We start from the raw sequence: 14,841 nt of genomic DNA, 5'->3' as shown, positions 1-14,841 counted from the left end.
TGCATGAGGATTTGAAGAATGAAGAAGAAGAAGAACGTTTGTAGTTAAAATTGGTGAGAGATAGTATAATTGTAATATTTTTTGTTTATACGTGTATTTGTGTTATTATTTCATTCAATGAAATAAATTAATAAATTCTATTTGAGTGATGAAAAATATTGCAATTAAAAATAGGTGTCATGTTAAATAGGTTTGAGAATCTCTGGTTTTTATATACAACACATTTTGTTTTTCTTTAGTAGGTATTTAATACAATTACTAGTGTAAAAAAGAGGTAACATCAGTTCAGCTAAGGTATTTTCAAGGTATCTCTCTTGACAAGGTAGCCTCTACTGGAACATGTCGCTCACTCCTTTCAAGAACGTCATAAATCAAAAATCGTCATTTTTCAGTTGTGCACGTTTTCGGAATACCCAAAAAAATTACTAAATCCCAGCAAAAGAGGCATATTTTTAGTTAAATATTTATCCGCTACATGGCAGAAAATATTGTTTTTGCATTTTGAAGAAAAGGTGTTGTTTAATTATTTTTTAAAATAAACTTTATATTTTTCAAATGGAAGAAAAACCTTCAGGTTATACCTAAAAAGATCTGTTGCACAGTGAAAAGTTCAATAACTGGCTTAATATTTATTTTTAATAAATTGTGTTATATTTTTAAACTTTAAAAACGTTCCCCTGAAAAATCAAGTTTTTTGATTTATGACGTTCTTGAAAGGAGTGAGCGATGTGTCTCATCCATCCACCATACTGTCAGTTTGATACAATTCAATTCGGGCAGCATTATTAAAGTATAATATAAAAAAATTAAAATCAGCAGAAAGGAGAAAAATTGACGCATTCGAAATGTGGTGTTGGAATCGCACGCTCCGAATTCCATGGTCAGCCAGATGCACCAACGGGTCCATTCGTCAGGAGTTACACGTGGATATCTTGACTCTGGCCAATGTCTTGATTCTTCAGTTCTTCGGACACGTTATGCCTGGCAATGAGGATAGCCTGGTGTGATCGGTAGCCTCGAGGTGAAGAGAGGTAGTGGAAGGTCCCTCACACGATGGACCGATCAATTTATGGCAACAGCAGGCACCTCTTGTTGGAGCACTACGTGCAGCGCACTCAAGGGAAGCTAAGGAAGAGTCCTTGCTTTCACAAGGGTTACAACCCTCAGTTATGAGGACTGAGACGGAGAAGACAATAATAAAATATTAAATAAACTAAAGATACGTGTAGTAACCATTTATGATTATGATACTTGTCAATGTTTATTAAAATAGTAAACACTGATGATTGATCATACTTGTCGATGTTTATTGAAGTAGTAACGATTGATAATTGATGATGCTTGTCAATGTTTATTAAAGTAGTAACCACTGAAGATTGATGATACTCGTCAATGTTTATTAACAAGTGGAGCAACCTAGAATCAAAAAAAGAAAAAACATTTTAATGTTTTTAAAGTATGAAGTAGGAGTATACACCCTTTTTTCAATATCAATAAAATAACCTATACAAACAAATATGTTCATTTGTTTAAAATCTTAAATATCCTACCTAGGTTATTTACCTCCCTGTACTTTCCTTATTTTTTCCAACATTAAATAATAATAAAAAATTGTTGAAGATGAGTGTCATTATAGGAGTGAGCTTTTTATGTATTTTTTGGGCAGAAGCGTTCGAAAAAAAGCCATGTTAAAATTCAGTCAATAATCGTGATTCAAGAATTGTCCTAATACTGCATGTATTTTTTCGGAATGAACTGTACATTTTTTGTTTTCGATTAACTTTGACTATCAATTTGGCGTCTTCAAAAAATAGTTTTGCCAGAATCTCATTTCGAGCTGTTTATATAATTTTGTCACTGAAAACATTTCAACACGAAGCTATCTTCAAACCTCAAAACAATATTTTTTTTCCTTGATACAAACCTATCACAATCCTAACAAACGATGGACAGAAAAAAAAGAACAACCCTAACTCATAACCTAGTACAAAGTTCTAACCACGACACAGAAAGACAACAACGTCAACAGTACCTTACACGAATATAATAAATACACTTATGACGCAGTACTTTTGATCTACATACAAGTAAGTAAGTATTTATGTATTATTAAACCACATCCACTCCCTAAGTGGAGCATAATATGAAGTCCACAAACTGTCTCCAGGCTTTTCTGTCGGCTGCCAGCTCCATTGCATCCTCTCAAGTCAGATCCGCGTCCCGAAGTTTTGACAAGAACTGCCGACGAATTGTCAGCAGTAGTCGTCTAGGGCGGCGCGAACCTGATGCCTTGTAAAAGAGGCAAGCTTGATTAAGGCTCTCAGGAGGCATGCAGAGTACATGGCCAAGTCAACTTTATCGCCTTTTCTTGACGACAGTTGTGACTAAGATTTGCTACGTCCTGAACCTTATCTCTTCATTCCTCACAAAGTCAAACCACCGCACGCCTAAAATTCTCCCCAGACACCTATTCTCAAAGCTCAGTGCACGGTTGCTCTGGGCCCTTGTAAGATGCCATGTTTCACAGCCGTATAAGAGAACGGGAGCAATGCAGGCAGTGTATAGGTGGCATTTGGTCTTCACCGAGTTAGTAAGTAGAAGAAAAATATTTTACTCACCTCCATTCATTCCCATCCCCATCCCCATATCTGGTCCATAACCACCGCCACCGCAGTTATTGAATGGCCACTGACAGCCACCTTGGTTCATGCACGACGGGCAAGGAGCCGGCATCGGCTGCGGAACTGGCACGGGTACAGGTCTCTGCACCACGACCGGATAAGGCCGAGGGACGGGATAAGGTCTGAGCACCGGGTAGGGTTGTGGAACCGGATAAGGTCTGGCAACCGGATAAGGGCGATACTCCGGAACAGTCACAGAGCCTCCTCCGTGACTCTCTTCTATTCTCGACTCATTCTGAGACTGCGAGTTTCCAGACATAGAATGCGTACCCAGATTTATGTTGTTAACATTAGTACCATTGATAGTAGTGACAATGTTTTCCACATTGGTATTGTTGACCAAATTAGTTATGTTTATTACATTGGTATAATTAGATGTATCTACCGTCGGATAGATCAAATCGGGTGATGCAGTGACTATTATGTTAGCGGGTGGCACTTCTGTGACCGGGAACCTCCCGAAGATACACGCTTCTTGACAAGCTGATAGCCAAGAAGAGTTTGGACTGGTCGAAGCGCAGTACTCGAAGCATCCGTTGCAAGTCTTGGTTTTACAGCATTGACTACCGTAGCAGTACTGCTCCCTACAACTGCCGTCTAAGTATACTTCATTTGGTCTGCAAGTTGGTGTAATAGGAACGCAAATGTCACTGTCCAGCTCGTACCCCTTGGTGCAAATACAATTTCCGTTTGAGTATACCATATTCGTTGGACATCTAAAGCATTGTCCATTTTTCACATACGAGTCAGTCGGACACGGAGTACATGCCCCGTTAATGTCTAATGTATCAGGTGGGCAAGTAAGTCGCTCTCTACAAAGTCCATTTACCATAATTTTTCCATCAGTACAAGTCTCTACGTCTGCTATACATACTCCATTAACTTTTTTGGTATTTTGAGGACATTCGATGTCGACATATACACACCTTCCGTCCATTAAATACGTACCATTAGGACAAGTCACGTCGATTATTTGGCAAACTCCGTTAATTTTTCTCGCATTGTCAGGGCAAATGGTATCCACAGATGTGCGCACGCATTGATTATTTTGCAAAACAGTATCATCCGGGCAGGTTATAGTAGATTTGATGCATTGGCCATTTTGTAAAAACGTGCCATCCGGACACGCTGTGGAAGATTGAATACACCTATTATTTTGTAGGTACGATCCTTCCGGACACCTTACTTCTGTTATCTGGCAAACGCCATTTATATTTTCACTGTTGGGAGGACAAATGGTACTGGTTGATACGCGAACACATCGGTCATTTTGTAAAAACGTGCCGTCTGGACAAGCCGTGTTGGTTCGGATGCAAATTCCATTTTCCAAGTATGATCCTGTCGGGCACGATGTAGAAGTTTTCACGCATTCTCCATTTAGCAAAAATGTTCCATCAGGACATCTCACATTGCTAATTTCGCATACGCCGTTGATATTAACGCTATTGGGTGGGCATACCAAATTTATAGATGTTCGAACACATTTTCCATTTTGAAGGTAAGTCCCATCCGGACACGTGATATCGGTCGATTGGCAAAGTCCATTAATATTAATAGTATTAGGTGGGCATGTTATTTCTGATTTAATGCACTGGCCATTTCGCAAATAAGTTCCTGACGGACAATTGACACTTCGTATTTCACAAACGCCATTCACGTTATCGGCATTAGCAGGGCAAACAGTACTAGTTGATGTCCGTACGCATTTATCATTTTCTAAATAAGTTCCTTGCGGGCAAATTATTACGGTCGATTTGCAAACACCGTTTTCATTTATTGTGTTTGGCGGGCATACAATGGACGATTTAACGCATTGTCCATTTAGTAAAAATGTATCATCTGGACATTTAGTGTCTGTAATTTGGCAAACTCCATTAATATCAATAGTATTCGGCGGGCAAACTGTACTCGTGGATGTCCGCACACATTGACCATTTTCCATATATGTTCCTTCGGGACAGACACTCGACTGACGTACACACTGGCCATTTTGTAGGAAAGTTCCATCTGGACATGAAGTGTCTCTGATTTGACAAATACCATTGATCATTTCACTGTTTTCGGGGCATATAGTGGTTGTGGATATGCGAACGCATAAACCGTTTTGTAAAAATGTTCCATCAGGACATACGACATCTCTTATTTGACATAATCCGTTTATTTTTTCAGCGTGTGGTGGGCAAACTGTACTCGTGGATATGCGAACGCACTGTCCATTCTCCAAGAATGTCTCTGAAGGACATTTGACATCCTTGATCTCGCAAACGCCGTTAACCATTTCACTATTTGGAGGACAAATGGTGCTTGTATCAACACGAATACATTTTCCATCTTGCAAGTAGGTCCTATCGGGACATGTGATTTGGGTCGATTGGCAACCACCGTTAATATTTAGAGTGTTCGGTGGACAAACGATTGTTGTAGATTCTTTCACACATTTACCATCTTCTTGGTATGTGCCATCGGGGCAAGTTACTTCTGTAATTTGGCATATACCATTTACCATAACTGCGTTCGGTGGACAGATGGTGCTTGTGGTCGTGCGTATACATTGGCCGTTTTGTAAGTAAGTGCCATCTGGGCACTGTGTGTCCTTCCTTTGGCAGACTCCGTTTATGTTTTCCGTGTTTGGAGGGCAAACCGTGTCTACGTTTACGCGGACACACTGACCATTTTGCAGGTAAGTGCCGTCTGGGCATTTTACATCTGTTGCTCGACATTCTCCATCTATATACACGCTGTTTGGAGGGCATACAATATTTTCCTTTACGCGGATACACTGACCATTTTGTAAATAAGAACCATCTGGGCATCTGACATCACTCATTTGGCAGACTCCATTAATATTTACACTATTTGGAGGACAGACTGTATTCACGTTTACACGAATGCATTGACCATTTTGTAGATACGTACCGTCTGGGCATTTAACTTCACTCACTTGGCAGACTCCATTAATATTTACGCTATTTGGAGGACAGACTGTATTGACGTTTACACGAATGCACTGACCATTTTGTAGATACGTACCATCTGGGCATTTGACTTCACTAACTTGGCAGACTCCATTTATATTTACGCTATTTGGAGGACAGACTGTATTGACGTTTACACGAATGCACTGACCATTTTGTAGATACGTACCATCTGGGCATTTGACTTCACTAACTTGGCAGACTCCATTTATATTTACGCTATTTGGAGGACAGACTGTATTGACGTTTACACGAATGCACTGCCCATTTTGTAGATACGTACCATCTGGGCATTTGACTTCACTAACTTGGCAGACTCCATTTATATTTACGCTATTTGGAGGACAGACTGTATTGACGTTTACACGAATGCACTGCCCATTTTGTAGATACGTACCATCTGGGCATTTGACTTCACTTACTTGGCAGACTCCATTTATATTTACGCTATTTGGAGGACAGACTGTATTAACATTTACACGAATGCATTGACCATTTTGTAGATACGTACCACCTGGACATTTTACATCCATTACTCGACATTCTCCGTTTATATATACGCTATTTGGTGGGCATACAATATTTTCTTTGATACGAATACACTGACCATTTTGTAAATTACTGCCTTCCGGGCATCTTATATCTGTTGTTCGACAAACTCCGTTTATATTCACGCTGTTCGGGGGACAAACTGTGTTTTGATCCATGCGGATACATTGACCATTAAGCAAATAGGAACCCTGTGGACAGATCGTCGTCGTTTGTACGCATTGGTTGTTTTGTAGTGTGGTTCCCTCGGGACATCTTATTTGGAATACGCGACATGATCCATTGAAATATAAGCTGTTTGGTGGACATTCCAGGTTCATGGGCGCCGATTCGCATTGCCCGTTACGCCAAAATGACCCTTCTGGACATTGGGTAGTCACTCTTGTGCAAATACCGTTGGTTAGCGTGAGGCCAAGAGGACAGTTAATTTGAATCGTTTGACAAATGCCATTTATCCTCCGTGTGTTGGGAGGGCAAATTGGCCGACAGATGCCGTTTATTCTCTCGGTGTTTGCAGGACATGGGCGAAACGGGCAAATGCCCAAACACTGGGCATTAGCGGCGCTCACCGCGCACCAGATAACTAGCCCGACTACTATCGATAGACTGCTCATCTGAAAAATAAAAACATTATTATTTTTTGGCATCTCATCAAAGATGAAGAAGAATATGGAAGTCTGGGCATTTACAGGGCTGACGACCCATTTTGATGAGATGTCAAAAAATAATATGAAAATAACTCCTGTAATTGGAGATAATCCAGATTTTGTGAACAAGTATTTGGACACACTCAAAATGTTGTAAAAACATTTTTTATTTATTTATTGATTTGGCGTTTAATTTGTAGAACTCCATTTTAATTTATGAATTAATTTTTAAATCAAACGCAGATTTTTATGTGTCTACTAAGTTGTATTTTATTGTTAATTTAAGTTTTACTTAGTAAATACCACTATTTCTCAAAGCCTACTGTGACACGGTAAGTAAAACTTCAATTAAAAATGATTCTACCACAAAGTGACTGCCGAATCAATTAATGAAATTGTATTTTATTTTTTAAAAAAACATAAAAATTAATATTGTGACAATTGTTTCGCCTAGTTATGGCATTTTCAAACGAATGTGCCTATGTTCATGTCGCCAAGTTATGGCATTCGTTTGAAAATGCCATAACTAGGCGAAATAATTATCAAAATATTATTTTTTATGTGTTTTTTAACAATAAACTTCTTAGACTCAAAAAATTTGTGATTGATTTAACAATTCATACATAAAAGATTTTTAAAACCGAAATCATTATTTTTTTCTGACAAGAGTTTGTATTTCGATTGTTCTTTTTATTCGAAAAATTATATTTTGATATTTTTTTTAAAGATAAATATTTGTTTTTATTATTTACACAAATATTTCAATTTCATACTATTTATGTGTAAGCGGCTGATTATTGAAAATAGGTATCAAATTGTGGTAGAGTGGGTTCGAACCGAGAAACTCAGACTTGAGTCCGCGACACTAACTACGGGACCACAACCCGACACAAACAAATTTATTTAAATTCAAACATTCAGAAATGCTGATTAATAATTATTTTTATAGTTAATTTAGACAAAGTAAATATTTAAAAAATTATATTATTATCTTATAGAGGGACAACAGATATCAAAAAGGTCACGAACGTTTTTTTTATTTATTTTTTTTTAATTGTAACTTCTGATAACCCCGAAAGGAAACGACGCTATTACGAAATATTTTAATTCACGATTCTAATTTATCTAACTATATCTACTGCCGAATTGTATTATAAGTACTACATCATAGTTTATTGCAAAATCATGAATTGATAAAAATATGTTACTGAAACAAAAAATTATCTATGCTCATCATTCGACTTTTCAGCACAGATTTTCCGCAATTGAAAATGTTATATTTGGTACATCATTTAACTTTGCTGTTTTGACAGGACCTTCATTAAAATGGGTTCAATATTTTCGAATGATTTGCCTCATTTAAAAATGTTCCCACAATTTATAATTTCGGATATATAATTGAATCCCCCTTTGATTGTAAACCTATTATTCATATATTTTCTTAAAAATAATATTTTAGAGGTTTAAAATTTAAAGTGCCATGATCCAGGTAACTTTAGCACGTTTTTGACGCTCGATTTCCACGATTTGCGCGATTTTGCATGAGTATCTATGCAACTTAGCAAGTTTACAGTAGGTAACTTAGAGATTTTCGAGAGTGAACTGATCGGCATAGCGAATTTTGCAAGAGTATTGATTTTTCTATTCCATTTCATTCCTAATTTAACGAATTTTGGCAGATTATGTTAAACATAGACGTTTATATTTTTATTATTTTTATTATACTGAAACAAGAAATATCTGCTTCAAAATATAAATCTAATAAAATAACTAACTGTAAAATCATGGTTCTTGGTAGATCTGAATGTGAAATATTGGTAAATGGAGAGATTTCGGAGCAGGTAAATGATTTAGTATATTAGGGTAGTATGTTTTCTAGGGATAGAAAGATTTATAAAGACATAGAAAGGAGAGTGAATGCTGCTCTGAAATCAGTTATGGAGGAGTTTATGGATCAGTTATGGTCGTCAACCTCCGATAGGAGTGGCATGAGAAGAAGAAGACTGTGAATGTGAAGGAATCAAGTAGTTTGGTGTCCAAGCTGATGAATTGTATTCCAATTGACTCCTTACCTTAACGTTGTATATATATATATATATATATATATATATATATATATATATATATAATATATATATATATATATATATATATATATATATATATATATATATATATATATATATATATATATATATATATATATATATATATTTATATATATATATATATATATATATATATATATATATATATATATATATATATATATATATATATATATATATATATATATATATATATATATATATATATATATATATATATATATATATATTTATATATATATATATATATATATATATATATATATATATATATATATATATATATATATATATATATATATATATATATATATATATATATATACATATATTTTTTTTTTTTTTTTTTTTTTTTTTGACTCCTTACCTTAACGTTGTATATATATATATATATATATATATATATATATATATATATATATATATATATATATATATATATATATATATATATATATATATATATATATATATATATATATATATATATATTTATATATATATATATATATATATATATATATATATATAATATATATATATATATATATATATATATATATATATATATATATTATATATATATATATATATATATTTATATATATATATATATATATATATATATATATATATATATATATATATATATATATAATATATATATATATATATATATATATATATATATATATATATATATATATATATATATATATATATATATATATATATATATATTTTTTTTTTAAATTATCTAACGTCCAAGTGACTCTGAAATCTAGCTTGCAACACCACTTATCATGTCCCTACTCAGGCTTCAACTTTTAAAGTTTCATAGCCTATGCCTACTCGTGAGTGCATTTACTCTTTATGTTTGAAGTTACTATAATTTCATGTAATTCATGAGTGAAAATTCTAGGCAAAAACACTGTATACAATAAATTGAGTATCGAAGTCTTGAGTAAATTTTCGTTATGAAACCGAGCATTTTCATACTTTGTTGGTTATTTAGAAGGTTATTATAACATAAACTCGGACGCGAAGCTGGACCATTGAGATGAATTTGAACGAAAAATTCAATTACAAATTGGACACTGACGATGGTCAGTCTAAAACCAGATCAAACAGTACCATGGGTGCAGTATACTCTCGTTATTTAGAATATTTGAAGTCTAAATTATTTGTTTTTATATCAGTTATCATAAACCCTTTATTTCTTTCTTACAGTTTGAATTTTTGTTTGTTTTTTTTTTAGAATTTTATTTATTTCATAGATACATACTTTTTTTTTTCTATATGTATTACGACTCTTAAGGCATGGCCTGTGTTGAGCCGAAATACTTACATGTTAATACATTTTTTATTTTATTTATTTATTTAATTATAAGATTAAATACATTACACACAAGAGATACAATAACAATTTACATCATAAAGGTTTTACAATAAAATAATTACACCTGGACTTGTAACAAGATTGTAAATGAATTAAAAACTTTTTATTTTACCTTAACTATGATGAGGAATTAGGGTGAATTCCTTCTCCCAATCTCAAGAAAAGCCACACCAACACGAGTTTGCCCAAATGATTTAAAAATAAATGTAATTGATTCATGACACTATTAAAGTTATCTTTTTCGTTTCATGTTCTAAGAGGTGAGATGAAATAGTTATGCAAATATTACTTTATTAATAAATATCATATATATATATATATATATATATATATATATATATATATATATATATATATATATATATATATATATATATATATATATATACATATATATATATATATATATATATATATATATATATATATATATATATATATATATATATATACATATATATATATATATATATATATATATATATATATATATATATATATATATATATATATATATATATATATAAAATTTCAGGGGTCTTTTTTATTGCGTCTTATCAAAAGTTTAATTTGTAGACACCGAGTTTAAGTCAACCTTATTTCAGTCAGAAAAAAATAAGCAATTACCACCGGGATACTTTTTAAAGTGATTTCACTCGTTTGCGAGTGATTTTCAGAGATACAGAAAATTGCCTTAAATAATGTTATTCACGGTCCAAGCTATTTGGTTGCGCCTCAGATATCATTTCTAACCTCTTACATACTGTCTTATTTAACGTGTTCACATATCGTGGTTTAATTACTAAAACTAACTTAAAAACTTTTTTAATTACTTTGACTAGACGTTGAAATTCATATTTCCACTGACCACCTTTCCTTCACGTATTAACGATCAATATAACATTGCGTTTATATGATGCAGTACCCTATGCACCATCAAGTGCAGATAAAGAATAATGTGCGTAATTTTTATAATGTAACGCATTGAAAATATAAGAATTTTTAAGATATATTTTAATTATTTAATAATACAAAATGTGAAATACCATGATTCAATTTTTTTAACAAAGCTTATTTGAGTCGTTCATTTTCAAATCACGTAATGTTTAAAAAAATGCAATAAGTTGAGAAAACTGATAAAAATGTCAATCCTCAAGTCTTTTATCATATCAAATTCAATTATGTTAAGAAATGAAATCACTGTTTTTCATTAATCATTTAATTTGTACTTTAAAATTAAACATAGACAGTTTTGCACGAAGTACTTTAAACATAGATAGTTTTTCTGTTGTACTTGTATTCAATCAACATATGCAGTTTTGAAATAGTTTCATATTTATACCTCTACTCTTTGGATTTTTTTTATCAATTGTTACACTTTTGTGTCCAATTCTTAATGCATTAAAGTCTCTTTACTATCAGTTTCTTCTACGGTATTTTCATATTGTTCTTCACATTAGTTACGGCAATGTTTTGATAAAACTGTATCTTGAGGCGGGCGACATTAGACAGCTGTCCGGAAATATAAAATATGTCAGTGAACTTCATATTTTGAACTTGAGGTTGAACTCGAAAACAATACAAAAACGGTTAAATGGTCTCTAACGTCTCAAAATAAAATCATGTTAGTCCACAAATCAAAAAAGTTAAAAAATGTTAAAAACACTAATAAAATATTAGAAAATAACAACACAGTTTAACAACCGCCGAAAACTCAAAATCTGCGAATAAAAAATGATTTATGGGCTTTCCCCACACGCGTTTATTGCTTTGTAAGTACCAACTGCCGACTTAAGTAAAGGACAATGATCTTTGTATTTTATTTCATTTTAGGACAAAGAAAAAAACGCACCGTCTGTATCCATTGTTTAAAGTTAATTTGTAACATTTCCTTCAAAACAGATTACGACCATTAGCTATGTTTTGAACCAATAAATATGAGTATTATTTTTTATAGTACAACGACATCTATCCACTACACAACAAAAGCAAAAAGGGCAAGAGATTACAAGTTTATGACGTGTTTTTTGTATACTAAATTGAAGGTAGCCGAAATGCACAAAAATGTGCACCCCGCCACCACACAAGGTTTCTGAAACGCACAAATATGTGCACACCGTACACAATGTGTTAAAGAAAACTGTAATAGCGCAGATAATCGTAGGAAGCCCAAACTTCACTGATCTCTTTTTTTTATTTCTTTTTTTTATTAGGGTTAATAACAGCAACATACGTAAAACAAAACATCAAAAGAATAAACATTAAAAAAGCCAATTATACTTAACCACAGAAACATAAAGACTAGTACAAAATATTAAGTGTACATCTGTAAAAAAAATAAAGCTCTATACATTTAAATCTTGAAAAAATATACAAAAAAACTATTATATCTTTCAATGATTAATTGATTATTAAAAAACTATTATATCAGTCAATGTATAATGTCAGTTATTATACAGACCTGAATGATGGAAGTTTAACTTCTGAAACATGTAGTCTATAATAAAACTCATGTGGTAAAAAACAAGTGTTTTCTTTAATCATTGTAACATGTCTTACAACAAAGTTAATGCCGAAACAATAAATAAAATATTATATCTTTTATTACATAACATTAAAGCACGAGTGTAAGTCCCTCCCCAAGCACAAGAGCACAGTCTCTTTTATGGAGAGGCACAGCGAATCGAAATATAAATGTTCTCCATATGTATAAATGATTCAAATGTATTTTTTTATAAATAAAAATGTAAATATATTAAATGAAAAAAAAAATCTAGCAAATGATCACGTATTTATGAGAGAAGTTTGTATGTGTGTGTATGTGTGTGTGTGTGTATGTGTGGGCGTGTGTCTCTGTGTGTGTGTATGTGTGTGTGTGTGTGTGTGTGTGTGATGTTGATTCTAGAAGGGACATACATACAATGCAGAGAAGCAGTTTTAGTTTTTAAAGATCCTGACAATGTGCTCTTCATTCGACTTTTCAGCACAGATTTTCCGCAATTGAAAATGTGAGAATATTTGGTACATCATTTAACTTTGCTGTTTTGACTGGACCTCCAACATTCGTTAAAAGGGTTCAATATTTTCGAATGATTTGCCTTTTTCACAAAATGTTCCCACAATTTGATTTTTTTTTTCTTTTATTGCATACACATAATTACAAATTATAATCATGTGCTCTAACTAAGTGATCCCGTACCGAGAGCTCATTTTACCTTTTCTTCAATAAGGTCATTAGTGAAGCGCCCTTGAGATAGTATTTTTCGAAAATGGCGCTTATAAGTTATCCAAAATTATTATGTATGAATTTAAGAGTAGGTACACGGCTGATTTATTCGTTTTTCTACCCTTAATTAAATGGCGAATTTTTAGCATAATATGTTAAAATATAAATTTTACAAATAAAATACAGTGGATCCTCTCATAACGAACATAATTCGTTCCAAAATCCTACTCGTTATCCAAAACATTTTTTTTACTGGCGCGGTGTCTTGCCCTTTCTTTGTAACTCGTTTTGCGAATTTTCGCTCGTTAAGGGAGAAACAATGCGAATTACTCGTTTTGAGATGATCCAGTCACACATAAAAATATAAACGAAGGGTTATCGCGGTCAGCATCCCAAGTTTTGGAGATCGCTAAAGTTATCAATATCGTTTCCGCTGATGCGGGTGATCCCCAACTTGTTTATAAAATATTTCATCGAAGACTGGCATAGATGTCGCTAGTTTTTACATTGGCACTACTGGAAACGGTCCACTTAGATATATTATAGACTTTGTACTTATATGAACTACTTATACGAGACCCAGATCAGAGATTTTAGTTTTTATTTATATACATATATATACATATATATATATATATATATATATATATATATATATATATATATATATATATATATATATATATATATATATTTATATATATATATATATATATATATATATATATATATATATATATATATATATATATATATATATATATATATATATATATATATATATATATATATATATATATATATATATATATATATATATATATATATATATATATATATATATATATATATATATATTTATTTATTTATTTATATATATATGAGATTGTTTTAAGTAGAAATGTACAGCAATTGTGTAATAAATAAAATTGTATTAAATAAATAAAAAATGTACATAAGAAGAAAAGAAAACGAAGAAGATTACGTTAATTAAATGGCATCAAATAAGTAGCTGCCCACTTATTTGATGCCATTTAATTATTATTCTAATGATAATATTAATATCATTATATTCATAAAATTCTGATAAAACTAAAATAAACATTTAAAATGTTTTGCTATTTTATTTATACATTATCTCTATTTAAACAGTTTAAGAAATAAGGTCATGATAATTTTTTTATATAATCAAGAATTGTTTTGTTACAAAGTGCGTGTAGTACATATCTGACTCAACGATTTTTCTTTAGGTCTAT

At 32.0% G+C, this 14,841-nt stretch overlaps 1 protein-coding gene across 2 annotated transcripts; it reads right to left on the bottom strand.

Moving 5' to 3' along the window:
- Positions 1-223: 223 nt before the first annotated feature.
- LOC148305654 (uncharacterized) lies at positions 224-10,612 on the bottom strand. 2 transcript variants are annotated; one of them, XR_015838126.1, is made up of 4 exons: positions 10,472-10,612; positions 2,619-6,819; positions 729-1,416; positions 224-341 (listed from the first exon to the last, which is right to left on the bottom strand). XR_015838126.1 is itself a non-coding variant. In XM_088266332.1 (3 exons), the coding sequence occupies exons 2-3, from the start codon at positions 6,817-6,819 to the stop codon at positions 1,400-1,402; spliced, it is 4,218 nt and encodes a 1,405-aa protein (XP_088122458.1). In that variant the 5' UTR covers positions 10,472-10,612; the 3' UTR covers positions 224-1,399. The 2 variants fall into 2 exon arrangements, 1 of the variants encoding a protein (XP_088122458.1); XM_088266332.1 differs by having other exon boundaries at positions 224-1,416.
- Positions 10,613-14,841: the final 4,229 nt, after the last annotated feature.

The sequence above is a fragment of the Brachycentrus maculatus genome, unplaced genomic scaffold, assembly GCF_059751285.1.
Source record: "Brachycentrus maculatus isolate JH-2025_06_01 unplaced genomic scaffold, ASM5975128v1 h1tg000266l, whole genome shotgun sequence".
In the NCBI taxonomy this organism is placed as follows: domain Eukaryota; kingdom Metazoa; phylum Arthropoda; class Insecta; order Trichoptera; family Brachycentridae; genus Brachycentrus; species Brachycentrus maculatus.
Note: the sequence above shows the minus strand (reverse complement) of the source record. Positions and strands in the feature narration are given on the sequence as shown.

Excerpts from the sequence above, each read along its gene's own strand:
- LOC148305654 (XM_088266332.1), bottom strand. The coding sequence starts at position 6,819 with ATGAGCAGTCTATCGATAGTAGTCGGGCTAGTTATCTGGTGCGCGGTG.